Source organism: Penicillium macrosclerotiorum, assembly GCF_028827735.1.
Source record: "Penicillium macrosclerotiorum strain IBT 26536 chromosome Unknown utg000007l_segment0_segment0, whole genome shotgun sequence".
Lineage (NCBI taxonomy): Eukaryota > Fungi > Ascomycota > Eurotiomycetes > Eurotiales > Aspergillaceae > Penicillium > Penicillium macrosclerotiorum.
In genome coordinates, this window is record NW_026643086.1 from 1,925,046 (window position 1) to 1,952,563 (window position 27,518).

The 27,518-nt window shown below is 48.8% G+C and overlaps 9 protein-coding genes across 9 annotated transcripts; 6 read left to right on the top strand and 3 right to left on the bottom strand.

The window, feature by feature from the left end:
• Window positions 1-271: 271 nt before the first annotated feature.
• N7462_007526 (uncharacterized protein) lies at window positions 272-925 on the top strand (the record flags this gene model as incomplete). The annotated part of the gene is made up of 2 exons (XM_057079244.1): window positions 272-288; window positions 370-925. 2 exons carry the CDS (start codon window positions 272-274, stop codon window positions 923-925), a joined length of 573 nt encoding a protein of 190 aa, XP_056931914.1.
• A 391-nt stretch (window positions 926-1,316) lies between these two features.
• Window positions 1,317-2,504, top strand: N7462_007527 (uncharacterized protein; the record flags this gene model as incomplete). Its single annotated transcript, XM_057079245.1, has 1 exon — window positions 1,317-2,504. One exon carries the CDS (start codon window positions 1,317-1,319, stop codon window positions 2,502-2,504), a length of 1,188 nt encoding a protein of 395 aa, XP_056931915.1.
• A 293-nt stretch (window positions 2,505-2,797) lies between these two features.
• On the top strand, window positions 2,798-4,473 carry N7462_007528 (NADH-quinone oxidoreductase subunit NuoF; the record flags this gene model as incomplete). The annotated part of the gene is made up of 3 exons (XM_057079246.1): window positions 2,798-3,058; window positions 3,144-3,215; window positions 3,334-4,473. The coding sequence occupies 3 exons, from the start codon at window positions 2,798-2,800 to the stop codon at window positions 4,471-4,473; spliced, it is 1,473 nt and encodes a 490-aa protein (XP_056931916.1).
• Window positions 4,474-6,357: 1,884 nt separating this feature from the next.
• On the top strand, window positions 6,358-10,180 carry N7462_007529 (tetratricopeptide repeat protein; the record flags this gene model as incomplete). The annotated part of the gene is made up of 7 exons (XM_057079247.1): window positions 6,358-6,515; window positions 6,577-6,814; window positions 6,855-7,229; window positions 7,342-7,855; window positions 7,911-8,469; window positions 8,520-9,758; window positions 9,814-10,180. The coding sequence occupies 7 exons, from the start codon at window positions 6,358-6,360 to the stop codon at window positions 10,178-10,180; spliced, it is 3,450 nt and encodes a 1,149-aa protein (XP_056931917.1).
• A 2,261-nt stretch (window positions 10,181-12,441) lies between these two features.
• N7462_007530 (7 alpha-cephem-methoxylase) lies at window positions 12,442-12,986 on the top strand (the record flags this gene model as incomplete). The annotated part of the gene is made up of 2 exons (XM_057079248.1): window positions 12,442-12,774; window positions 12,831-12,986. 2 exons carry the CDS (start codon window positions 12,442-12,444, stop codon window positions 12,984-12,986), a joined length of 489 nt encoding a protein of 162 aa, XP_056931918.1.
• Window positions 12,987-13,803: 817 nt separating this feature from the next.
• N7462_007531 (SDR family NAD(P)-dependent oxidoreductase) lies at window positions 13,804-14,697 on the bottom strand (the record flags this gene model as incomplete). Its single annotated transcript, XM_057079249.1, has 1 exon — window positions 13,804-14,697. The coding sequence occupies one exon, from the start codon at window positions 14,695-14,697 to the stop codon at window positions 13,804-13,806; it is 894 nt and encodes a 297-aa protein (XP_056931919.1).
• A 957-nt stretch (window positions 14,698-15,654) lies between these two features.
• N7462_007532 (serine hydrolase domain-containing protein) lies at window positions 15,655-16,776 on the top strand (the record flags this gene model as incomplete). Its single annotated transcript, XM_057079250.1, has 1 exon — window positions 15,655-16,776. The coding sequence occupies one exon, from the start codon at window positions 15,655-15,657 to the stop codon at window positions 16,774-16,776; it is 1,122 nt and encodes a 373-aa protein (XP_056931920.1).
• A 771-nt stretch (window positions 16,777-17,547) lies between these two features.
• On the bottom strand, window positions 17,548-19,470 carry N7462_007533 (putative MFS transporter; the record flags this gene model as incomplete). Its single annotated transcript, XM_057079251.1, has 2 exons — window positions 17,548-18,208; window positions 18,278-19,470. 2 exons carry the CDS (start codon window positions 19,468-19,470, stop codon window positions 17,548-17,550), a joined length of 1,854 nt encoding a protein of 617 aa, XP_056931921.1.
• Window positions 19,471-20,387: 917 nt separating this feature from the next.
• N7462_007534 (nucleoporin family protein) lies at window positions 20,388-27,364 on the bottom strand (the record flags this gene model as incomplete). The annotated part of the gene is made up of 6 exons (XM_057079252.1): window positions 20,388-20,501; window positions 20,567-22,225; window positions 22,286-22,522; window positions 22,737-26,474; window positions 26,830-26,937; window positions 27,101-27,364. 6 exons carry the CDS (start codon window positions 27,362-27,364, stop codon window positions 20,388-20,390), a joined length of 6,120 nt encoding a protein of 2,039 aa, XP_056931922.1.
• Window positions 27,365-27,518: the final 154 nt, after the last annotated feature.

Genomic DNA, 27,518 nt, shown 5'->3' on the forward strand with positions numbered 1-27,518 from the left:
ATTGCCAGATACTTCCTTCCGATTCTCACTTCAAGGACCATTGTTTTCCAGTAGATTGATGATCCGGTTGTATGTATCTGGTTCTGTGCGCGCTGAACAGACAGTGCGGGAGGGAAGAAAAGTGGGCCGGGATCGCCCACCATCCCGCTCAATCTTTTCTCACGCAATGATATCACTTTACCCCGTTTTGTGGCGCTAAGCAATTGATTTTTGTCTTGCCAAAAACGTAATTTGAAGACGGGTTCGAGTCAACGCAATACTGTCTTGAGCCATGACGTCCCCTACAGAGTGAGTTGGCCCATGAAATCATAACTACGCCCCTCGTATATCTTCAAGACTTCAGACACAAATCACCTAACCCAACTTCAGACGAGATGACGGTCATTCTCTAGAAGCCCATAGGGAGCTGGTTGACTGGATTATCAGCCATGGTGGCCAAATCAATGACTGCGTCCGTGTTGCGCAGGATGAGTCGCGCGGCGTGCACATCCAAGTCAAGAAAGACTGGGCTCAGCCAATCAGCAAAGAAACGAGGGTTCTCAGCACGCCTCTGCCGGTGACGATGTCCTATTTCAATGCGATTGGGCTCGAGTTACCCGAAATTTCGTTCTCCAAGCATGACGTGGATCTGCCCCGTGGCTTTATTGATGCAGTTGGACCCGAGGAGACATCCACGTTCTTCCTCATGGGTCAATTTTTGCGTGGCCCTCGAAGCTTTTGGTATCCTTATCTGCGGACCCTGCCCCAGCCAGGCCAGATGACTACACCTCTGTTTTTCGACGAAGAGGATGTTGATTGGCTTCAGGGCACAGGCATTCCCGAAGCAGCGGCGCAAAGATATCAGATTTGGGATGAAAAATACGAGAATTGCATGTCGAAGCTAGAGGAGCTAGGCTTTACCGGTCTTGAGGAGTATTCATGGTAAGAGACAACCCTCAATTTCGATGCTGATGCGTTCAATTCTCCGTTGATTCCCGAGCTGATATTCCTAGGGATCTGTACTTGTGGGCATCGACTATTCTCTCTTCCCGCGCCTTTTCGCCTAAGGTTCTTTCCAGTGTCATAGATCCCTCAAGGATTACGGAAGACTCGGGAGTATCGGTATTACTACCTCTTATTGATCTTCCCAATCATAGGCCTCTGGCAAAGGTTGAGTGGCGAGCCGGATCGAAAGATATTGGCATGGTCGTTCTAGAAGAGATCTCTCCCGGCGAAGAGATTTCTAATAACTACGGCCCCCGAAACAATGAACAGCGTAAGCTTTTCATTTCAAAGATTTCATGCATCCTGGAATCTACTGACATTGGATAGTGTTAATGAACTATGGCTTCTGCCTGACCAATAATTCAACGGATTACCGTGTCGTCAAACTCGGCGTGAAACCCGATAGTCCGCTCAGCCAGGCCAAGGAGCGTCAAATGCAGATGTTCCCCGAGGTGGCCAAGAATATTGAAGATCATTATTATATTTTTAATGTCTTCTACCCTCTTTTGGCTCCCAATACTGCCATGGAGCACTCGATCTTTTCACCAGCCCTGTTTAATGCTCTCGCCATCATGCATGCAAACGAGCGAGAGCGCAAGACCATGGAGATCACAGAGTTCAGCATATCTATCCCAACAGCCTACGGAAGCGGACACAGCACGCTAGCAGTACTATCACAGATTAGCTTCGAGCTCATTGCGCACCTCATGATCCTCAGGGCTTCCGCCGAGGATCTGCCTACGCAGCCTGCGAATTTAAAGCAGACATTCGCACAAGTGTACCGGCACGGTCAGATTGCGATGGATAAAGCTGCCCTAGTCATTGCTACATGGACTCTCGCTCGTGCGCGGGAACATGTCCGCGGCGAGACTTGGGATGACGTTAAAAGTTTACTGAACGAGCATCTGGCCAAGATCCCCGAGGGTAGTTTCTCCGCAGAGACGCTGTCTCGCATCCAGTTGCGTATTCTGGAGCGCGAGTCTCTCGTCAAGAAGAATGGTGAACTTTTCCGCTTGGGAGAACTCTATGGCCTGTTGCCTGCAGAGATGCAAGATGCTAGCCGAGCGTGTTTCAACCACGTTCTCGAACAAGCTGGCCAGCACATCCCAATGCTGCAGACTGACCCGCAGGCGCTATTCGCCTTGGTTCTGTCTCTTCTGATTGCAACAAGCCGCTCATCACAAGCGCGGCCGCAGCTTTCAACCCGTCTCACCCATTGGGTGGACTTCCTTGTTGATCAATATCCTCCATCCTCCCTAGCGGCTGAGAGCGGTTCTTCCGAGACTATGGAGCAGTTGATCGGGTTTGCTGGTGAAGCTGAAGCGTACAATTGGGCAGTTCAAGACGGCGCAGTCTGGCTGTCGGAGGAAACTGGATGGTTGAATGCAGACTGGTTGCGGTGGGCGGTCAAGGTGGTTGACATGGAAATGGTGTTGATCCCCCTCGAGCCGCTGCAGGTGCTCGAGGCGGATAATCCTGGAATGCCGAAGCTCGGGTGTTTGTATGTGCCACAGGAGTAGATGGGAATTCGAAGTAGCTCAAAGTGACTTAAGGGTTCCAATCATCAGATAAGATTGATTTGATAGAAAGATGGAGCGATCCCCTCACGAAATCAAAGAAAGCAAGTGCAAGTTGCGTCATGAACGAATAAGGAAGCCAATGACTCAGCAAGATCACGTGATGGAATTGTCCAATCAGGTGCCACGTAAAGACGGATCGTTCAGCAAAGCGCAGGAATTGCCGTGAGCTCCCCCTTCCCTTCTCTCCAGAGAACCGCTTGACCTTCTCCACGCCATTGCCTCAATCCGCCATCATGATATCCCGAGCGGCGGCTCCCTCCACCTCCACTCTCTCCCACCTCTCGAGCCGCTCCCTCCGCGCCCAGGGAGCGGCCGCCCGCTCCTTCGCGACTGTGCAGGAGGCTCCTCCCGTCAAGCACTATGGCGGCCTCAAGGACCAGGATCGTATCTTCACCAACCTCTACGGACACCACGGCCCGGATCTGAAGTCGGCGATGAAGTATGGTGGTGATTGGCACCGGACAAAGGATATCGTGCTCAAGGGCCACGACTGGGTGCGTTCATTCAACTTCTTTTCGATGGCCTCGGGTGGGCTCGGTGAAAGTGAACCGGATTGCTGACGTTGCGTTCGTGATACAGCTCATTTCTGAGATCAAGGCGTCTGGCCTGCGTGGTCGCGGTGGTGCCGGTTTCCCCTCTGGATTGAAATATGTAAGTGGCACTCGATATGAAATTGGACACAAATGGAGGGTTGCTGTGGTGGCTCTTGGTGGCAGTCATTCTAACCGGAGTCGATGTTTCAACATTATAGTCTTTCATGAACTTTAAGGACTGGGACAAGGACCCACGCCCACGGTATCTGGTTGTCAACGCTGACGAGGGCGAGCCGGGCACTTGCAAGGACCGTGAAATCATGCGGAAGGACCCACAGAAGCTGATTGAGGGCTGCTTGGTTGTTGGCCGTGCCATGAACGCCAATGCTGCCTACATCTATATCCGTGGCGAGTTCTATCAGGAGGCGACTGTTCTGCAGCAGGCTATTAACGAGGCCTACGCTGCGGGCTTCCTCGGCAAGAACGCGTGCGGTACCGGCTACGATTTCGATGTCTACATTCACCGCGGAATGGGCGCTTACATTTGCGGTGAGGAAACCTCTCTCATCGAGTCCATCGAGGGCAAGGCCGGCAAGCCCCGCCTGAAGCCCCCATTTCCCGCCGCTGTTGGTCTGTTCGGCTGCCCCAGCACCGTGACCAACGTCGAGACTGTTGCTGTCGTCCCGACCATTGTTCGCCGCGGTGCCAGCTGGTTCTCGTCCTTCGGCCGTGAGCGTAATGCCGGTACCAAGCTTTTCTGTATCTCCGGCCACGTCAACAACCCCGTCACCGTTGAGGAAGAGATGTCTATCTCACTGCGCGAGCTGATCGACAAACACTGTGGTGGTGTCCGCGGTGGTTGGGACAACCTTTACGCCGTTATCCCTGGTGGTTCTTCGACTCCCGTTATTCCCAAGTCCGTCGCTGACGACCAGCTTATGGACTTCGACGCCTTGAAGGACTCCCAATCCGGTCTGGGTACTGCTGCCGTCATCGTCATGGATAAGTCCACCGACATCGTCCGCGCCATCGCCCGCCTGTCCTCCTTCTACAAGCACGAGTCTTGTGGTCAGTGCACTCCTTGCCGTGAGGGTAGCAAGTGGACCATGCAGATGATGCAGCGTATGGAGCAGGGTAACGCCCGCGAGCGGGAGATTGACATGCTCCAGGAGCTCACTAAGCAGGTCGAGGGCCACACCATCTGTGCTCTGGGTGAGGCCTTTGCCTGGCCCATCCAGGGCCTGATCCGCCACTTCCGCCCCGAGCTGGAGGCCCGCATCCGTCAATATGAGAAGGAGATTGGCGGTGCTCCCTTCGCTGGTGGCTGGAAACCGGAAGCACGTGCTGAGGGCAAGCTGATCTCCCCTGGCATGTAAGCCGAACGAAAATCGATACATTCTTCCTCCCTCTGCCTCCTCAATCACCCTCTACCCTTGTCTCTCAAAAACGAAGCAGGAACAACAGGTCCGGTTTTGCAAGAACTAGATCTCCTTTAAACCACCCTTACTTTGCCACCTGGCAATGATTATTCTGGGGCTGGTTGTCTCCATACATTTCCTTTTTTTTACTCCCTCCTGTTCGATCCCCTTCCTGTCGCGTCTAGGTTCCTTTCCTTTCATGTACAGTCGGTAGCAAATTGATGCATTTTATGTCTTTTAACTGACAACGGTGTACCTTCTTAACTGAGGTAGAGTAATTTGTAATTTACGTTGACATAGCGCCCTACTAGTGACCCAGCTCATATATAGTAGAAATATTGAACGTTATATTGACCCGAATCCTCCAAGGGAGTTTGTGGATCTCGACGCAGCCTAAACACATTCCCAACCGGGTGCCTCTTTCTTCTCAGGCCATGGACGGCGGTGTTTCAAGGTATAGATCCATTCGTCTGCAAAAAACCAGCACCAGAGCAGACAGAAGCCAGCGCCGAAAAAGGTGACGAGAAATAACATGACCACACTGAACCACCGAGAAATTGCCCAAAGTGACAGCCAGTGTGTAGTAGAAACCGACTCAACTGCCATGGCAACCTGCAGCGCATTCAACATGGTTGATATGATGGCGAAAATGAAAAGAAGTGGGCCATAAAACCTTCCAAATATATCTCCGTACTGTCCGTGGAGTTGTTCGAAATAGAATCTGTGCAATAGAAATGGAGCATAGAAGTTGAGTCTCGACAGTCTCAACTCGCCGTACTGATAACGACCGGAGACTTGATCATCGTCCAGTTTCTGTACATTTAACATAAACCTGCAGAATTGACTCCATGTGACGTCAGATGGTAGAAGTTGGGTTTGCTCTTTTTTGGAAATCTGAAGATCCAGTTCATGTCGTATGAGATAAATGTAAGATCTTAATAGCCCCAGGGCGGATCGTCTCGTTATTAAGGCTTCTGGGCTCTGCAACGTAGAAATGGTTTCCCAGAACCGGTAACACAGCATATAGCGTGGTAGAGGCTTAATAAATATGCGATCGTGGATCCAGACCAGGTGTAGCCGTGGGTCTTCAGTGATGATGATTTCCCGTCCTTTAACCTTCTGTTTATGCAAAGGGTTGATGTTTGACCCGGAAAATGTTGTCATAATCCATAGTTTTGGTGCTATAGTTTCCAAGTCCTTCGCATACGAATCTTTTTTCAGTTGGGCTATTATGCTGTCATGCTTATTCATGGAGATCAGGGGATATCCTGGAAGCGTATCGGTTTCCTCGTGCGAACTAAGTACTCTGCCAAAGTCGACATGCATATCAAGATCATTGCAAAGCTGCGCCTGCCTGGGGAAGGGTGACCTGAAGGACATGATGAACAATATAATCCGTAACGCGAAACACGAATAAGTTCATGCTTATTAGGGTATGCTCATACAGAATTTCCTCCTCATATACCCAACGCCGATCTAGTCTCGACTTTACGTCATGTGAGCCAGACTCGGACACATACCAGTGGCTGCCTGCAGAAGCGCTTACGGGATTGGTAGGTTTGTCAGGGCTGGCACCCATGTGATGAATTCTCCCCCTTAAGTCGCTATGGTGGTTGGGCACTGTTGCTTCGCCCCTTGTGGCGCATGCAAATAATAGTGAATGTATGGTTCGAGTGAAGACAAGGCTCACATCGACCACCCGGGGGAGAAGTATTTGCTGGCACCAGCGGCGCCTCGAACCCCCGTCATATCGAGCTGACATATAATACTTGCAATCCATCCAACGCCAGCAGATGCAGTTCCACGTTTCGTACTACTCCCGGCAGTCTCGTATCAAATATCATGGAGTGGCTCACGAAGATCTTCGAGTGGTTCATCAATCTCTGGCAATGGAGGTCTCCAGGGCTCCCGGCCAGAAACCCAATCAACGCCCATTACTTGGGTCTCAAGACAGTTTTTTGCCCTTCTGAAGATGAAGATTCGCCGGAAATATCCCATGAGTAAGCAAACTAATGGATATGACTGGAGAGATGTGCATGCAGCTGATGCTGACCCAACCAGTATCGTTGCCGTCCACGGAATCGGCGCAGATCCGTACTTTTCTTGGTACACCAAGGGCATACATTGGCTGGAAAACGAGAAAATGCTGCCCTCCAAGTTTCCTTCCGCGCGAATCATGACATTCGGATACGAGTCCAACTGGTTTGGGGAAGATGCGGTCAGGATTGACCTTGATTCCGTGGCTGATAATCTTCTGGAAGAACTAATTGATGCAAGGAAGGTCAGGAAAGAATTGATTGTATGTCTGGAGAACGATGCAGCTAACCAGGATATTCTAGGGCTGTCCAGATCGCCCTATAGTTTTCATCGGTCATTGCTTTGGAGGATTGGTCATTCAGAAGGTGAACCCACAGTTCTCTCGAGCTTATGCAGTTGCTGATTTCGAACCTCAGGCTCTTCTCACCACAAGACTACAGCTGATGGGGACTGATGATGGCATCTATGATCAGACTAGTGGGATCTTGTTTCTAGGAACCCCTTTCCGTGGTACTGGGTTCATCACTGCTCAAGTGTTGCAAGAGGTTGCGGTTGATGCCAATTGCGAGGTGCAACCGTCCGTCCTCAGGCACCTTCATGGAGAAGACTCGACCTTGAATTCGACGGTCAGGCAATTCACAATGCTGTGTAAACAGCAAGCTAATAAGATAAGGATCGTATGTGCTTACGAAACAAAACCAACTACAGTTGGAAGAATTGTGGGCAGAGACGACTTAAGGGTATTTTCTCATTCTGAACTCATCTACAACGTTGCTGACATTCTCTCAGGAGTTTTGTGTGAACAAATCATCAGGCTGTCTTGATGGATATCGAGACTTCCAACTACACTTGAACCACTTCAACCTAAACAAGTTCTCATCGCCAAACAATGACTCCTTTCAGAAGGTAGTCAGACACCTTCAGTATCTCTCCAGCAACCCGATCGAGCCAAAGAAAAATCCTGTACCCGAAAAATTCTTTTATGTTCCACGTCCCCGAAACGCAAATTTTCAAGCGAGACAAGCTGAGCTTGACCATTTGAGCAAGAGACTGCTAGGGTCAGGCAATTTGCAAAAGTTTTGCGTCATTCTTGGAATGCCAGGAATGGGAAAAACAGAATTGGCAACGCAATTTTGCTATCTGAACGACCAGCATTTCTCTTTCATCTTTTGGCTTGATGCAGAGAGCGAGTCTAGTTTGGCAACCTCATTTGCCCAGATTGCAAGCAACCTCTCTCTCGTGAAGGAGGATCAAATCGATCAGCAACGAAATATTGAAGTCGCAAAGAGATGGCTTATTGGACGTGAGTAATTATGATTCCTTCCCAGTCTGTAAAGATTTCTATTAACATGTTCTAGACCCTGGCTGGCTAATGGTCTTCGACAATGTCGAAGCGGATACAATAAATCTTGTGAAATCAAAATATCGCCCTACTTGTCCCCATGGCTCAATTCTTCTGACCAGCCAACACCACTCGACTGGGTTTGGACAACAGTCTCCCGTACAACTTGACTCTCTGACAGAAGATGAAGGATCATCTCTCCTCTTGGCTACTCTATCAGGTTCTGAAAAGGAATTTGATTCTCATAAGAGGGATCTTGCAAAGCTGATTTCAAAAAAAGTTGGAGGTCTTCCCCTGCTGATTGAACATCTTGCTGGTTACATCTTCGAGTCAGGAGTAACTTTGGACCGCACCCTGACGGACTTGAAAACATACCAGACCAACCATATGCTTTCACATGACTCAAGATCAGGCAAAAGTCCTCTAGCTATGCAGACTGTGTTCGATCTCGCTCTCCGTGATTTAGATCCCAATGCTCGTCTTGCCATTAACACCATGGCCATGCTGTCCGACTGTATTCCGGAAGTTATACTCAATGACCTCCTCTTGAATCCTGGAATGGAAGGAGCTAATTGGTATGTAAACTACTTTCAATTATTCTGACCTATCTAATTTGAATACCTAGGAATCCTGATGAGACTCGACGGAGCTTGACAGCCCGCCATCTTGTGCGCTCCGTTGGCTCCCAATCGGGGGACGAAAACATCGAGTACAGAATTCATCGTTCTTTACAGTTATATCTTTTAAACTCTTTACACAATGATATCAAGGGTCTCCAAACTAGCTTCAATCACGCAGTGGCTATATTATACCGTGCCTTTCCCAAGAGATCTCATCTCATGGTTCCTCTCCCTGAGTCCTGGGGTACATGCGAACAGTTCTTGCTTCACGTCATTGCACTTCACAACGTCTATGTTCAAAAGTCACCTCCTCTTAAACCAACAAAAGACTTTGTTGAGGTCTTATGTAACGCGGGTGCATTCCTTTATGAGCGATCTTTGACAGATACAGGCTTTGAAATACTTGAAACTGCGAAAAAAGCCTGTGAGATTCTGCCCCGGGGAGGTCCACAGAACACGAGTATGTGTCTTCAAGATCATGTACACAATGAGGAAGATTTGAACACTACAGGCTTCCAGATCCTAAAAAATGCAGATGAACTTTGCAAAATCATACCTAGGACTTTCTCTGACGATATCCTTGTCAGCCCGAACCCTCAGCCCCAGCCAAAGTTTACCAGCCTGACGAGCCTGGAGGCAGATATCCTCGCTTATATGGCGGGTATTCAATGGAAAAGTGGAAGTATCCGTGGCCGAAAACAAGGTCGTGACTTAGGGAACAAGGTCATCAAATTACGCCAGCGACGCATAACTGAATGTCCCGCTGATGAATCTTCTCCTATTGATTACATTCTTCTCGCAAATGCCTACAACGACTTTGGCCTTCAACTCCTTAATGAAGGACTTTACGAAAACGCAAAGCCGTATCATGAACTTTCTTTACTGATAAAACAAAAGTTGAAGAATGTTATTCACGTTCCTCATTTTGAGTTTGCGTCGTCAAAGATTTGTTTAGCATACGTGCTTCTGGCTCAGGGCAAAAATATAGAAGCAGTGAATTGTGCCAAAGAAGCCGTCGGTCATGCCAGGCAAGACCGACAGAACTCCACTGCGATTCACCCCTTTGAATTCGATTTGGCTGTCATTTTGTTCAATGCCAACCGATTCTGGGAATCCATGGGCATACATGCCCTTGTTCTTGAAAATCGAATCAACATCCTGGGAGAAGAAAATGAAGATACGCTTCTTAGTTATTTCGCAGCCGCCAGTTGCTACTATCAAGACGGAAGCTTTTCACTTGCGCTGTATGTGTCCCAACCCCGAGGAGCATCTACGAGTATATTGACTGATATGATCCAGGGAGTACGTTGACAAGTGCTTATCCAAGAGCGATATAGTTCAGTGGACTCCTGAATGTGTATTGAGAGCAAAGTATCTCAAATCCCTCATTCTGCAAGGGTCTGGCAAGTCTGCAGAAGCCGAGAGATACCGGACTGAGTCGATTCAAAAGCGCAATATAATACTGGCAGAACATGCCGAGCATAAATGGAGAGAACCCCAGCCAAAGGTTGATGACATGGTATACTTTGATTATCTCGTCAATCTCAACGCTGGGAGAACGACAATCAGCGCCAAGAATGGATCAATGCTGAGAGAGCCTACGGAGTTAGCTAGAAACATTCGTGTCATGTCTCGCATGCAAAAGGCGGACACGAAAACCTGGTAAATCTCTTGCTTTTGACAAGTTGTTGGATGATTATTGTAATTTAAAGAGACTGTTGGAGTCAGTTCTTAATTTAATAGAACTAAATGATTTGTTTTCTGATTGATCATCTAAGCTCATCATAAAGCGATGATGATCAGCAATATGTATGAGCATAGTTTGTAGCTTGAATCGGTACGATATCAGCCAGGACAATATTCCGGCTAGTGTTTTACAAAGGGGATTAGAAGGAATGGAAAAAAGCATGTTTATTGCATCTGCCGGTCCCGATAATTGTAATGAGGTGTCTTCCTATGATAACTTCCCACGGGACGTCGAGGGCTCAGAACTTTTATCGGAAAATAGACTACAACGAAGACAGAAAGACAAATGATTTTCAACCCTCAGAATGAATTTGATGATATCTCTTCATACCGAAGAAAAAATTCGAAGCAAGTCAGTGTACGAAGTGTTTAAAATCCCCGCACGTTCCCTTCTGCGGACAAGACTGCGAATCCCAACACGTCTTGACAATCGAGCCAATCTAGCAGATCACCACCGTCTTTTTCATCAAATGCAGCCATTTAGCGGTAACAGGGCGTTTCATAACATGATAATCGATAGGCTCTGTTATGTCATTTATGGCGGTTTCCGCGGTTCATTAGAACAATAGCCCGTCTTCCCCCGGCTCCTCCCTTCCCGCCTTATATGCAGAGTCAAATTAGATATGTATCTCTCTTTAAGGTATGAAACTTGAATGTTGAGAAATTCCCCTGACTTTTGACTAGGTGACATCTGATCAGGGACTCCATAGCCAATGATCAAATGAAATTATATACATTATTACAATTTACTGAAACACTCCAATAGTTTGTCACATGTTTGGAATCAAATATCACCCGGGTAAAATAGTTCGCCTGACAGGGCTTGGAGTTGGGCCTATAGTCATATATGCAATGCCCAACGGGAACACGAGATGGCGGCTGAAAGCTCACATTATTACTGCTCTCTGCAGTTTGACTTTATGCAGTGGGTCTTATGACTTGTTCACTGCGTGATGATGCTTGCGAATGCCACATGCTCCATGCGATATCCAGTAAACTGCTTGTCCATCTGCAAGATAGTGGTTGATTGAAAAATCTTACATGGTGCATGCATTAGCTTCTTGAATTGGTTTCATTTTCAGTGTTGCAGTAGGTCTTGGACCCATTCTTGCCGTGTCGGGGTAATTTCTAGAAGATGTTCGGCCAAATGTCCAAGATGGATATGAGGCTGTAATAACAGACGCTATATAGAGCAACGAAACACAAGATGTTTAATCAGTTACCAAACCCTGTACTAGGAAACATTTTAGACGCCATAAACCGAGGAACCATCGTTTCATCGAAATGTCTTCTCCAGCTTCAAATCATATCCATGAGACCTTGTGAATTCTCCTCTACCCCGCTCAGGCAGATCGCTTCCCCGCTTTTACTTGTTGTCACCAGAGCAAAAATACCCATTCAAAGACATTTTCTGACCGTGATAATAGATCTAGCTCTCAAGATGCTGGAACTGCACACAGGTCTTCGAAAGCAGGAAGCACCTCTTCCTACCAGGTCACAGGAAATAACGATACGCGTGAACAGCCGTGGAAACCAAATTGGTCGCCAGGAACAGGAACAGATACAATAAAATCCAACACGGATTCTGCCAAGCGCCCATTTCTGGCTGCTTGATGTTCTTTGCTTATAAGTAAGTTATCAATTCACTATTTCGAGCTACTAGCGAAGCACTATCGTCCCCTTTCTTTCATAAGGGAACCCCCAAGACCACTTTTACTCGTCCAAATTATAGTACTCTTCAATTGACAATTAGCTTCACTTGAAAATTTCTTAGTGGGCGGACATTTACTCAACTTCACGACAGAATACGACAGAATGCGCTTGGAGAGAAAGAAAGAATGAGAAAATCGACTAGCAATAATATTTAGGGCTTATTTTCAGTCTGAGTACTTGGTTGAAACTGAATGTTGAATGTTATTCTTGGGGCTCTCCAATTCCTTTTGTAAATAATGGCCAGGTGCCTGCAATGTCATATTTTGGGCACAAATCTTTCAAGTTTTGCCGAATCGTTCGTTAGGTAGATATGAATCTGAAGGTCAACATTAAATCAAGACAGAAGGAACATATATAATGTCGGGCACCCATCAGATAGTCTGGAAATCGCCCTTCTCTTCGGATAGCTCATCTTCCTGCTCAGTATTCCACTCCGAAAATCTAAATACTTTCTTCACCCGTTGAATCATGCCGGGAACACAACACACCAGGTTCAACTACTTTAAATGGGACCCAAAGTTTGAATTTGAAAAACCTTACTTCATGCTTATGGATACCCCGGAAGATTTTCCTCAATGCAACTATGATGAAGAGCCCGGCCCTATAGAGTCTGTTCACGATATTCGAGGACAGTTCGAGAGGTATAATCTGGATGATAATGGGTTCATTGCCCGAGTTCAGCCTCTTGCGACGACTAATTTCGTTGATGAAACTGTTAAATCGTTGTACCTACCATCACTGGAGAAGCTTTTAAAAGATAATATCGGGTCGGAATGTGAACTGTTTTGGTTTGACTGGCGGGTAGATTCCCGCTTATCTAACAAGTAACTTTCTTGAAAATGAGACTAATTGGCCAGGTTCGCTCGAGTGATAGAGAGAAGACATATGTTCCGGCAGGAGTCGATGTTGAACTCGATGACAAAAGCATGGTTCTCGAACCCATCCACTATGTTCACGTCGGTGCGGCTTTCCCTTCCGTTTCTTTACACTTTCAAGCTTTCCTGAGTATTTGAACTTTAGATCAGAGTGAATTCGCAGCAGTCCAACGCGTTCGACATCATATGGGACCAAGAGCGGACGAGCTTCTCAAGGGACGCTTTCGAATCTTAAAGTAAAAAAGATTTATCCACCTGAAAGAATTCAGAAGCTAAGACTAAAGAACTCTACAGTATTTGGCGTCCCGTCGCGGATGTCATCGATAGTTTTCCATTAGCCATATGCGACGGAAGCACGGTTCCCCCCGAAAATCTCATTCCAGTGGATCATGTCAGACAATCATACATTGGTGAAAGCCTGTCCCTACTCCATTCTGATCAGCTACGGTGGTACTATATTGATAAGCAAACCAAAGACGAGGTTTTAATATTCAAGATGTATGACTCTAGTCCTAGAACTCGAGCTAAATGTGAGGAATAATCTGGTGGAGTTTGTGTTCTTTCGCTCCTTCTGATGTGGCATGATAACAGGTTGCCCACATTCTGCTTTCCCCAAGCTCGGATCAGCAAATCACCAATCACGGGAGAGCATTGAGGCGAGGGTGATGGTTTTTACTGAAAAATAAATATCAGAATGGTTGGATTGTAATTGACACATACAGGGGGCTATCGGAAGGAATGCTCTCGTTTGAAGACTATGCCAACTTTGGAGCGGCAAAGTCTCCTGGCCTGGGGCAACATTCCACTAGGCTAAAAAGGTCTAGAGATCTTTGTCTAGCAAATATGTTCATCCACAGTTAATATATCAGAGTGATCGCTCTAGATCACAACATCTACGGTTTTCAAGGCTCTTTGAAACGCGATACCTTTGCTGGGTCAAGTGAAAGTGGGTGCTTTAGATCCGCTTAGATTTACACTCTTTCTTGGCCTGTTCCAGATGCAGACTCAATTTATCGACATCGAGATACATACCGCTCAACGCTTGAGAATCTGAATCCGCAGCTAGCACAACGCATGCATCTCCAGCAACTTGCGGTGAACATGCATCGGGTCCACTAAAGACAGACTGTATTGAATTGATCATCTCTTGCAAGGCTGGTATTGTTTCAAGGGCTTCGAGGTTCACGGCATTGTCTATTAGGGAAGTGGGCACATCTCCCGGTTGCAAATAAAAGTGCCGTATACCCGAATCGGTGATTTCCATATCTAGACATTGGTGTACTCTAAGTAAGGCTGTCTTTGCGGCGCTATAGGCGGTTAAGAATGGAAAATTGTGGATCGCATTTCGACTTCCAATGCTAATGATGACCCCCCGATCTCGATGGAGCATTTCAGGAAGGACTCGATGGATGAGGGCGGCCGGCCCACGTAGGTTGACCTCAAGGACCCGCCACCAGGCATTGAAATCCGGCTCACAGCCAAGGGGGCCAATACGGCATATCCCAGCATTATTGATGAGAATGTCAATCCGACCAAATTTTTGTCTTATTAGTTGGAGTGCATAATCAATATCCTCAAGAATGGAAACATCTGCAGCGATGGCCAATGATTCAATTCCCGTCTGGGCTGAAATTTCGTTTGCTGTCTCCCAGATATCCTGGACTGTTCTGGCAACGCATACGACGTGGGCACCTGCGTTCGCCAATGCGAAAGCAATCGCCCTGCCAATTCCACGACTTGCTCCGGTCACTAGAGCCACTTGTCCCACAAGGGAGCCTGCGAAGCGAGCAGAGTCAACCAGTCTATTGGTGGCTTGGCAACTCCTAACAGGGGTCAATGGACGAGACATGATCTGATGAGCACCGTGCCCCCTGTACGATGAAAATTGGGCTTTGCATAGGTGGCTGCGTTTCTTTTGAATTTTGTGACCCGACAGCTCCAATTCTTGAGGCTCAAGAAGTCTGCTTCGTCGGGATGAGAGGGGTTGGCGATTATGTCTAATCTATATGCATGTACTCGGGGATATTATTTATGTTTCAAGAGTTAGGGGGCCAGGAATGTGCATCATGTTATATCAATGGTAAAATATGTTGTATTACGCTATGCCTTTCTGACTCATGGATATCAGCCTAAAACCTTACCTGGGTGAAAAGGGATGCCTTGCTACAGACGGGTAAGATCGACTGGTTGAGCGCGGCCTGCGCGGTAAGGGGGGGGGCTTGTAATGAAACCGCCTCTTCACCCGGGCTAATACCGCTCACACATGTGAACGAGATCCCTTCTGCCGGATCACAGGCGGTTGGCTGCATTTATCGACTTCCACGTATTAATAGTTACCAACCGAAAACGAGGATGGATTCCCTTTCGAAGATGATCCTATACAACCTAATCGTAGCCATTTTCCCTTAATAATGATCCGGCGCCAGCCCGGGTGCTGTTCAGGTTTAAGTTCCAAGTTGCTGGCAGTGGCAATGGTTTTTTCCCCGCAAAAGAGCACGTGAAATGCAAGTTGACCCGATTCCAAACTATGGCGAGATACTACCTCGCTTGTATACTATGTATGACCTTGGCAACGGAGGTAGGCTAACAACTTCAAAGGCCGACTTCGCCTACTCTTTCCCGCCTACGTGAGCTGAGCTCTTCAATTCGACGAATATGTGAAATCGAGGCAATTCCTGGAGTTTCCGTGGGGGTGCTCCATAACGGGGAAACAATATATAGGGAAAATTGGGGGTTTCGTGACAATGAAAAAAAAATATGTCCAGATTCAGACACACTGTATGGCGCAGGATCTCTCACCAAATCCATGATCGCGGCCGGTATCGCGAAATTAGTTGACGAGGGTAAAATCGAATGGACAACACGGGTACAAACAATTCTCCCGGAATTTGTCCATGATAATGCTCGTTTTGCAAGAGTCGTCACAGTGGGTGATCTCCTAGCGCATCGATCGGGCTTGGACGGAGTCGCTGCACTCTGTCTTGCCATGCAGGGAGATGGCGAGATGCTGGTCCCCAACGATGCATTTTTCCAAACCGTCCAACATATTCCATGGCCTACACCACCACGACAGAGTTGGTCCTACTGTGTGTGGGGATATTCGATCGCTGCTTATATTATTGAGAAAATCAGCGGTCGTCCACCTCACGAATACCTCGAAGAGGAACTATTCGTGCCCCTGGGAATGGACCGAACCTCACTGCAACCAAGATTCGATCACCTTGAAAATGTGGCTAAGCCATATGCCTCCCTCACCAACGGCAATGCTCATCTGCTGAAACATCGGCAGCAGTTTGCTGGCACATTCTTTGAAGGTTCAGGTGGCGCATTTACAACAGTGAATGACCTCTTACTATGGGCAAAGGCAATGCTAGCTGCCAGTCAAGAGGCAAAGGATACAGAAAAGACAATAATCAAGCAGGGATCCCACCTTCTGGGCAATCAGATCTCTATTGAAAGCACTTGTGATTCTGAACAATCCTATGGCTTTGGATGGGTTCGTTCGCAACTCCCGGGTGCTGTCGGAGTAGTCGGCGACAATGCAGACATCTGGGGACCTTCAGAACTGCCTATTTTCGGGGCCCGCAATGCACCCCAGCTGATGATTTATCATCAAGGAGCAACAGTTGGATACTATTCCTTCCTGGCGTTATTTCCAGAAACCCAGTCTGCTGTTGTGGTCCTTACCAATGCGATCGCATTCAGCGATCCGGCAGAATGGATTGGACGTATCATTATACAGGGCCTCTTTGATTTTGCGGAACCGATTGACTATGTGGACTGGTCAGAGAAAAGCAAGGAAAAAGAATCGAACAGTTTAGATCCCTCCACAACACACTCAACAAGGAGCGAATGCCTGATCCTCTTCCACTTCCTCTTGAAGCATACGTGGGCAGATACTACAATCAGGAGAACAGCTATACTCTAGAAATTGCTTTGAATCGAGAGTCGAAGGCAGATCTATTTCTTTCCTTCCAGGGCCGCTCATCACAGCGCTACGATCTCCGTCATTACCACAAACATGATTTTGAATGGAGCTTGACGTACGATCAGTCGAAAGAAAGAGGACGTTACAGCATTCCGGATCCGCAGTACTACAAATTGAACTTCCATATTGGGTCCAACAACAAAGCTTGTAGAGTGGTTTGGCACCTTGACGATGTATCAATCCCCACAGGAATGTGTTTTGATAGACTGAGTGATACATCGTATACCCAGGTATTTAGAGCCAAGCACATTTTTAAAATTCATAGACTGACCTTTGTGGTAGACTTCTTTGCGAGGTTGGTTCTCAACTGTCTCGGCAGCCTTCGGGCTCAAACGCGTTGAAAGTCTCGACAGTTCAGATACAGACGAAAGGAAACATGACATTGAATATCGTTATTCTTATTCATGTTTTCCAGGAATCAAGTTCCTTAAAAGAGCAATTGGATTGGAAGGGAAGGCAGAAAAAGAAGCTCTATGGTCTCATGACAAGTACTCTTCGCCAAATGGGACTCGAGGGTATGAGTGATATCAGTGACTAGTACTAACTCAATATTATATCGAATGAAATATTTTTTCTGACACGAGAAATGAATCGTCATTAGTAGACTTGCATTGCTAAGATACATATTTGAACATGTGGAAAAAAGAACTAGCATTATCAGATAATCATTCGTGAGTGCAAACTTGAGATATCTTTTTCCATATCACCTTATCAGGCTCCCTGTTCTCTTTGGGTTGTACCGGACACAACACAAAGTTTTTTCTGCTCATTACTATCGCCCTTTGCATCGACAGTTGATTCTGCATCCGGGGCTGCTTCCTTTGATCTCTTCTTGCATTCAATCTTGTCGAGTCGCTTTTGTCGCCAGCCCATTCCATAGATGTACTCAGCCAAAAGCAAGCTCATGGTGACAGCCATGCAAAGTCCCAGGAACGCGAAGCACCACCCGCAACCCATTCCAGTCAACATTTGATCCACAACGGCTGCCCCCACGGCACCAAGCCAACAACGCACAAGATTGCATGCCGCAGCTGCTGTAGCAGCACGTTCTGGAAATAGGTCGACAAGGAGAGTATTGAGTGTATTGAGCGAAGCAATAAAGCAAAATCCGATAATAAATTGTAGAACCAGGGGCGCGGCGAGAGATGTGCGCGATTGAAGAGTCCAGCCGTATGGAATGAAAGCTGCAATGCCAACAGCCATAACGGGAAAAAAACATTGCAGTCGAGTACGCTCTATTGGAAAATTGCTCAGATCGTCACCTTTCTTCCGGTCCACAGGGAATCCGAGGATTCGAGCTGTCCGTTTGTAGTTGTAGTCCACTAGCTTTCCATTCAGAACTGCACCAATGCTGGCGCTCACACCGAGTGGCCTCAACGATCTAGATTAGCATTGAAGAGCTTAAACATTCCCGCTATGGACAAAACAAGATGCTACTTACAGAAAACAAAGACCAATTTGGAGTTCGTTGAACTTATACAGAGGGCCGAATAGGTTGGCCGTGCTAGTCAACAAAGCAATGTTAGCGAACATGACGAGCCCAATGTAGGCGATGATAATGGATGCATCTTTTTCAAGTAATATTACGAATGTTTCCAATGGATTTGGAAATTTGAGCTTCGTAGAATGACTTAATTGAGGTCTTGATTGCTCCTCGCTCGTATCCCTTTTGATAGACTTGCTGTGTCGACGAAGGTGCTGGGTAGACATGTACTGAATCAATGACAGACGCCACCATTCTTTAGGCTGCACGCTGCCATTACCGACAACATTGCGTGCAGTCTCAGGCATAGCGATCATAAAGACGATCAGATAGCCACCACTGATGATTACCAGGAACCAGAAGACGCTACGCCAGCCGAGAAACTTGGCCAGCAAGCCTCCAATAACAGGCCCGAGGGCCGGTGCCACCATGACACCTGCAGACATGGGCCCGACATATTTACCGCGCTCTGCTGGTGTCGCGATATCTGCGATGACGCCGTATCCGAACGAGACTGTACCACTGCTGCCGGCACTTTGGAGGCAGCGTAGAACCAGTAACGCAGCAAAACTGTTCTGTAGGGCGAGTCCGATATTTGCCGCTGTGTATATGGCAAATGCAATTATATATGCTGGCCTGCGACCTCCAGCATCAGCAAACGTTCCCATAAAGCTTGGCGCAAGCCCCTGGAGAATCATGTATGTTGTGATGGTGAGGTTGACAAGGGAAGTCGTGAGATGGTAGCTCTTGACTAGAGTCGGCATGACTGGATAGTAGATCTGCCCAGAGAGTGGAGAGAAAAACGATGCCAGAGTTACCATCAGCACTATGAAGCGCTTCTGATGCTTGCCAAAGGCTGTATGTGCTGGGCCTGTATCTGCTATCACCGCTGAGGGGATATCACCTTGAGCTTCCAGGTCCGGAAGACCTGGAGCATCAGAGCGAGCTGTCTTTATAGCTGGTTGAATATCTGTCGTAGGTTCAGTCATATCGTTTCCGGGAACATTATCAACGTCCAGAGTCTGCTCATTTTCATGGTCGCTTAGAAATCTGTGATCGGCATTCTCATCAGGGCCTCCGTTCCTGTCCCCATTGAAGACAGTCCTCAGATCTTCCTGTTTATCATCTGAGTACTGGCGTTGACCCAGCATCATGACTCTGAAATGTGGGTTAGAGGCAGGGCGACGTGCCAAGAACGGCGGGAACTGAGTAAGAAAGAGCTTCAAGTGAAGGTCAATATCTTGAACCTTCCAGATGGAGCTGTGATTCAATCAGAGGTGCTGAGCCGGTCCTAATCGGGAGTCGGCTGAAAGTCTCGGGTGATAAAACGGCCGACCAAAAGAGACACTGTCGAAAAACACGCACACGCACACACCCCCAGAGGTAGAATAGCCGCTTGGACGGTCAGTTGACAGATGGCGGTGCACGGTACATCAACTTGCAACGGTTGTGAACCCAACCCTTGGGAAGCCAGGTGAGTGCTTCGTTGTTTGAAGAACCGAAATAAGCTTTCGAGTCGCGAGATCAATGCATGTGGTGTGGTACAGCGTAGGTCAAGCGTGTCCTGGTGTTGTCAGAACAGACGCAGCAGGCTCAGTGTTTCATCGAAAGATAAATGAGTCTCAAGGAACTGGTCTTCGAGTCTGTTGGAAGGGCAAGAGAAGGGCGAAACAATTTCACCATTTCAAGAAGGCTCTTCAGTGCGATTGCCATTATAATAGTCATCTTTCTGCTGTTGCCAACTTCGGAAAGCCGGTTCCGGGATTGGAAAGCCTGGACCGGCAATGATGTGATGATGATTCCATTCATTAGCAAGCGATTCTAGCACGTACCGAGATTAAGGCGTGCATTGAACAATGTCTCTACGTGGTTCTTATAAGTAATACGATAGGAGATGGAGAAACAGGGTAATGTAGCAGTACATTGTGAGGTTTGGTGTAGAATACATCGTGGTCATGTCAACAATAGCATAAGAAAAAGGAAGAGGGAGAGAGACTCAAGGAAACAGAGAATTATTGCTGAAAAATGGGTAAATTCGGAGTGGCATGCATCAAAGCACATCACCATCTCAATGACCACCTGCCATTATGATGCCGTAGTAGCGACGGCTCATCTCCACCGTCTGCAGGACACGAGCATCACCAGTCAGAGGTAGGCCGAGGACAGCCGAGGATTCGACGGACTGTTAAATGAAGCGGTTAGCAACAAATTTTGTAGCAAATCAAATACATCGAGACAGAAACATACCTGAACATCCTCTCGGGTAATCCAGCCAGCCACTGCGCGGCTCATTTCCTTGAACGCCACACGTTCCTCCAGGCTATGGATACCCTGACCAGTGCGGACACGGTCACCCATGGCCACTAGAGCATTCACCAAACGGCTTAGACGAGTTGGATCACGGCGGCCACGGGGAGCAGTGGCCAGGCGTAAGAAATCTTCATAGATGCCGCCGCCAGACGCCCAGCCGCGTATCTTGCGCTCAGGCCCATCGCCAAAGCCAGACACAAGTCGATCTAGGGTATGGTAGTCACGCGAGATGACAGCTGTGGGACCGACGGCACGGCAGAAGGTAGCATGGGCATCGTTCCAGTGCTTGCCGCGGATGAGGCAGTCAACCTCGCGAATAGCATCACCGCTGTCACGAGCGTGAAGAGCCTTGGCAATCCAGATCCAGGCTTCAGGGATCTGAAGTTCAACTGTCAGCTGCAGCCAGGTAGACTCGAATCCTGATCCGTCCTGGGCTGTAGGATCAGGGAGCAAGGCACCAAAGCGAGAAAGCGTATCCTGCACAGCACGCTTGCGGTCTTCTGTCTGTGAAAGATGAAGAAGGACAAAGAGAACATTCTCAAGTTCTCCACCAGCGAGCATCTCCGAGGCAAAGTCCCACGTAAGACGATCGGCCTGGGCTTGGTTGATCTTGATCATCTCATTCTGACCAATGGCGGTCGCAAGGAGGTGGTGAAGCTGGAATGAAAGACGGTTTTTAAGTCGATCACCGGAGACCGCCTCGGGAAGCAAAGCCGCGGGGAGCTCGAGAGGTTGGAAGTTCGCTTGGCCATTAGCCGCCGAATAGGCTTTCAAAAGCACCCACAGAGGGGATTCACGACCGGTTGTATCCGAGCCAGGCTGCAAGGAGGCTTGATCATTGGCACAGTGTGAGGGGTAAGGGAAGGCAGGTTCGACTCCAGTAGAAAGATCATCCAAGTACTTGGACACCGCGGCTTCGATTGGCTCGTCCTCAGTAATGCCGTACCAGAGACGAAGGCCAAAAGCTTGGAACCAGTCAAGCTCGAAGCGCTCAGTAAAAACAAATGTGGATGCTCTATCCTCGAGAGCACCACCAGATTTGCCTTCGCTGCGAATGCTGTTGCCTGCTACCAATTCGTACAGAGCTCGGACAGGTTCGCTCATCTCCGAAAGAACATTACTTTGGCGCCAGACGTCAATTTGATTGGCCATGTCTGCCCGCGAGATAGCATCGCGACCAATCTGTGCAACCACAGTGGCCAGATGCAGATTTTGACTCTCGACTAGGGTTTTGCATGCTTCCTCAACTCGATGAGAGCAAAGAAGATGAACAGCACGCTCCTCCGGCGAGCGAATAGAATCAAGGGTATGGGCATGTTTCTCACGTATCACAGATTGCCAAAGACGAGTTAAGCGATCCTTCTTGATCCGATGCGCAAATTTCGAACGGAGCTGTGCGGGTACACTGGCAGAAATGTCATCTTCAATGTCGTCGTTGAACAGGATATTGGCTAGCTGCCAAACCAGTCGCTCTTCATCCTTGGCGGGCGACAATGCGAACTGACGCAAATCAATCTTAGACAAACGAACCAATGGAGTTCCATCAACGCGTTGGATCGTGGATTGATGCTTTTGTACATCGAGCATTTCAGTCGACTATAAAAGTCTTCGTTAGTTGGATTTCTTAAATACAGAGCTAAGAAGAAATTAACATACGGTAATGGATGGAGTGTACTTCATGACCGCGATATCTCTTCCCTCGCTGAAAATAGAAAATTTCTCAGTCCAGCGCTGGCTACTGTCAGACAACGGATCAGTGATGTCGTTCTTAGCGCACACAATAGTGTCCATCGGACCCCATCGAGGCTTGAAAGAGTTGTAGAAAGCGGCATCGGTTTTGTCCATTTGTGAACTGTCACCAGCGAAGGTTTTCGGCTGTTTGTTGTAGGGCCACTGCGCACAAGATAGAGTAAAATTTAGCTCAAGTATTCTCAAATTTGGTTAACTATCTGCGGGGACTGGGAAAGAAACACATGGTGCTAGATACATGATAAATGGGGATACAGGTGAAAGTGCTTGCAAAATTTCAAAATCGCGCATAGCAATTTGGTTTTAAGGGTATGTGGATGAATGAAAATCAAGTGTAAAGCAGGAAAGGGGTTCGAACCTCAAAGCCATTGGACTGCGACTTGGACGCTTTCAGCTGAGATGGGGCACTCTGCTTCCGTGGTTGCTGCTGAAAAAGAGAATTCATCAAGTCAATGCTGGTTGAAAAACTCTTCTTCGGTGAGCTTGTCGACTTCTCATTCAGAGATTCATCATCAAGGAGAGGTCGGTCAGTGAAAGCATTGGCCTGAATTTGACGAAGAGCGTCACGATTCTGCTTTCGAGGACTGATTGTGCGCTGAAGCTGTTCTGCCCAGTCACCACTTAGGTCGAGACGTGGCTTTTCGGGTGTGCCAAAGGGCTTTGAGATAGGGTAGGTGGTATCAAGATCACTGGTAATGCTCTGGGAGTCATCCCGCTCCACGGTACGACGAAGATCAGGGAAGGAACCCGCCATGTCCATTGTCTGATCTTCATCTGATCCAACAACTGAGTCGCCATCAATATGGCTTTCAGTGACATCGTCGTCATGCTCAGTAGTTGAACCCGTGGAGCCGTGGTCTAAAAAAGAATCCGTTTCGCCTTCAGATTCCATATCGTGGTCCTCGATTCCCATTGCCTGGCTGCCGAAGGATCCGGGAACAATCTTGCGCTTCTTGAAGTCAAAGGTGTCATCATCTACGCCGACCATGGAGCCGACAAAAGATTCGTCAATAGAAAAAGTCGCTGATTGTTCAAAGCTTGGAGGGTGATCGGGCTGAGCCTTGGGGGTGCGAGTGTCATCAGGACCCGCACCAAGGGTGCTTTGATCATGGTTTTCACCTTCATCTTCATCGTAGTCAAGGCCGTAGGTAGTAAAGTGGGGAACGTTGAAGACCCAGGTTCCAGTTTCAACCTCATAGGTGACGAATTCGGTGTCCGTCACCTTGCGCAGACGATCAATGTGCTTATCGAAGAGCGGGCCACTGGTAATAGGAAGCGGGTTTTTCCTATCACGGCCACGAGGCCAAGAGTTCTCAATGCTCAACGTAGATGGCACGTTCAGTCCCTTGCCCATGGGTGGCTTGATGTTCTCATCAGGGTACACGGTGATCTTTCGAACGCCAATATCAACTATCTTATCGAAGATGTTATCCAGATCGATAGTTGTAAGGTCAACAGGACCATTGAAGGTGACTTGTCCGCAATTTTGACGTCCAACAGTGAAATCTACAACCTTCTTCAACTGATCACGGGTCATCTTGGAGAGATCTGCGAAAGAGGGGCTCATCCAGTATTCACCAGGCTTGGGGTCACCGCTGGGAATGAACGTGAGACGCTTGACAGTAGAGCCAGCAGTGGTCGGCTCATCATTCTCTGGAACAACAGCCAGGTCACGGCGGGTAGATTCCATTTCAGGACGATTGGAAACTTCATCGATACCATTCAGGCTACCACTTTTGCGGACAGAACGAAGGAAGCCAAGTTCATCGGGAGTAGGCTCAGGACTCCTGGATTCCACACGAACAAGCTGGCCCTCGGAGGGAGTGGAATCAAAGCTAACCTTTTTCTTAAGCTTGTCAGCGGGGTGAGAATCATCCCCGTTCGTGATGGTTGCAGGTGTGGTAGAGCGGGGTGTGAATAGATCATTTCTCAAGCTGCGATCAATGGTAAGTCGCTTTAGGCCGCTGCCACTGCTGCGAGCGCTCCCAGGCTGCAGGGCCCCAGGGCTAAGAATGCTGTCATCCTCAGGAAGGAAGGACTTGCGAAGGTTACTGGTAGAATAGCTCTTGCTGAAGCTGCGGCCAAAGCTGCCGTTGATGCTGCCACGAAGGCTACCAGCGCCACCGCTACCTCCCAAAAGACTGCCGCCCATCCCAGAGCCCGGAGTGCTGGTGGTACTCGAAGGCGAGCCGTAGGTAGAGTAGGAAAACCCGTAGCCCTGGCGCTTAGGGGGGGGGGTAATAAGACGGTTAGCAGCATTGGGTGTAATCTTGTAAACAGGTAGGGGAGTTCGCTGTTTTTGCTTGATACTCGAGGACAGTGGCGTGGCAAGAGGACCAGGTGATGGTGCACTCGGCGTCGGGAGCCCGGAGAAGATGGACTGACTACCATAGGGGTTGCCTTCAAGAAGAGAGGCTTGCAAGCTTCCAGGTGCTGGCTGTTGGACTTGCTGTGCTGGTTGCGAGCTACCAAACAGGCTACTTCCAGCAGTTTGCTGTTGCTGGCTTTGGTTGCCACCAAAGAGTGATGAGCCCCCAGCCTGATTAGTCGAGTTTGGGGCACCAAACAATCCACCTGTAGACCCGGCGCCGGTCGACCCGCTGAAGAGACCGCCTGGCTTCTGCTGCTGTGCCTGGTTGTTACCAAACAAGCCACCAGTAGCCGGCTGGGATTGAGTATTGCCGAATGTGCTGCCGAATGTGCTCCCGGTGGTTGCTGTACCGCCGCCGAACAGTCCACCGGCTGGCTTTTGCTGTTGATTTTGGGCACCAAAAAGACCCCCGGTGGTACCAGGCTGCTGAGTTTGACCGCCGCCAAACAGCGAGCCAGTGCCTTGCTGCTGCTGTTGATTTTGATTCCCACCAAAAAGGGAATTACCGCCAGCTGCAGCACCGGTGGTAGCACCGCTACCGAACAAACCAGTCCCGGTCTGTTGCTGCTGGGGAGTGGCACCAAATGTGCTGCCGCCACCACCGCCGAAAAGACCACCGGGTTTATTCTGGGTTTGGTTCTGGGTATTGCCAAAGCCGGTACCGCCAAAAGCCGTGGTACCTGTTTGTTGTTGCTGACCAAAGGGCGAGGCAGTAGCAGTAGTGCCTCCGAAGGGATTGGCGGCAGTGGTTGTTTGTTGAGTACCGAAACCGCCACCTCCAAATGCAGAACCAGTAGAGCCCGCGCCAAAGGCTGGCTTGTTCTGTTGCTGGGCGTTGTTGCCGAAAAGCCCGCCACTAGTACCGCCGAAAGCACCACCAGTTCCAGTGTTGCTGCTACCGAAACCGCCAGTAGCTCCAGTTGCAGATCCTCCGCCGAAGAGGGAAGTCTGCCCGGTTCCTGTTGTTGTACCTCCCCCGAACATGTTGTTGGCAGGCTTATTTCCGCCAAACAAGGGATTGCTACCACCGGTGTTGCCGAAAGCACCAGCAGTTTGGGTCGCTCCGAAGCCGCTTGGTGCAGCCGTAGTTGCTCCACCAAATGGTGTAGTAGTGCTGGTTCCGAATCCTGACGTGGGCTGTTGAGATCCGAAGCCACCAGTAGATCCACCAAAGGCCGGAGTGCCGAAACCACCAGCTTGTCCACTTCCGTTACCAAAGCGGCGGCCTTGTTGGTAATCTGCAAGCCTTAATTCTTCGAAGGAAAACTTGCTATAGGGCTGCATAAAACTGATGCTTTGATAATGGTTCGTTGCAGACGAGTTGGAATCCTTCTCGGTGAACGCGTTAAAAGGAGTACCTCCAGTACCCTCGCATACTGGGGCTCCAGCTTGAAACGCGGTACCCGAACCACCAAAGCCAGTGCTGGTGGGGGCCGCTCCAGATCCGAATCCACCACCTGTGCCGAAGCCCCCGGTAGTTGAGGTGTTGGTCGATCCGAAGCCACCTGCCGTTTTATTTCCAAAAAGGCCCCCTGCAGTGTTGGTAGCAGCACTGCTGCCAAACCCACCGCCAGTTGAAGAGCCAAATCCACCACTGGTACCGAACCCGGTATTGGCGGTGTTTGTTGCGGCACCACCGCCGAAGAGACTTGGGGTCGTGGAAGTGTTGGTTGTTCCAAATCCTCCCGCGCGATTTTGACCACCGAACAGAGCACCACCTTGGTTCTGAGTGTTGTTGGCGCCGAAGCCTAGGGATGAGAATACAGAGGTTAGTAAAGGGATCATAGAGTCCACGCAAGCAAAAGAAGTAGACAGCGAGTCGATGGAATGAGAGAATCCATGAAGATGACTTGCTCGGCCTGCAGAGGAGCCCCTAGCTCGCTGATCGGCACCGACAACTATCACAGGCTGCTCCTTGAGGCGCAAAAAAGCTGGGCACGAGAAACGATGACCATGTTCGTCATAACGATGACAAACATCCAAAGAGACGGAACGGAAATATGTCGATCCGCGCAGCGATGAAAGATCCATCCGAGGAGCGAGAGCAGGACTGCAAAGCTCAATTGCTGTGAGCACGTACCTCCACCAGTACCGCTGCCGAAGCCACTAGACGCGTTGCCACCGAACAGGCTACCGCCAGTGTTTCCAGTATTTCCACTGCCGAACGCAGAGGGTGTTGAGCCAAAGCCTAGATGACATGGAGGGATCGCGTGTCAGAGACCGATTTTTCAAGCAGGTCTTTATAGCCTCGCTTCTCTTGTACTGGTGTCGCTGAGCATCGAAACGATCGGTAGTCATCTCATATGAGACGGCCAACAGGTGTATTCGAGTAGAATGGTGGCATTGCGCACATCGTCGCCGTCGCCTTTGCCGTTTCGGGTCGATGTCAGGAGCACCGGTGTTGTTGGGGTATTGTCGAAGAAAAGCGAAAACCAAAGCAGGGGGACAAAGGAAGGGTAAAGCGCATTGAATATAAGGCGCAAGCAATGCGATATGAAGGGAATGAGGAAAGACCTACCTCCAGTTGTGTTGGAGCTGCCGAATCCAGTCCCCGTACCGAAGCCGGAGCTCTGGTTATTGGACCCAAATCCTCCACCTCCAAAGCCGAAAGACATGGTGTCGGTTGGAGCAGAGGATTTAGTATTTCATCCAGTGGGTGAGCGCAGACAGGATGTTGATACTAGTGGACGAGGTCCGCGGCGTGAAGCGGATGCAGGGCGCGTTGGAATAGGAAGAGGAAGAGAGGGAGACACGCGCCAGAAAAGTAAA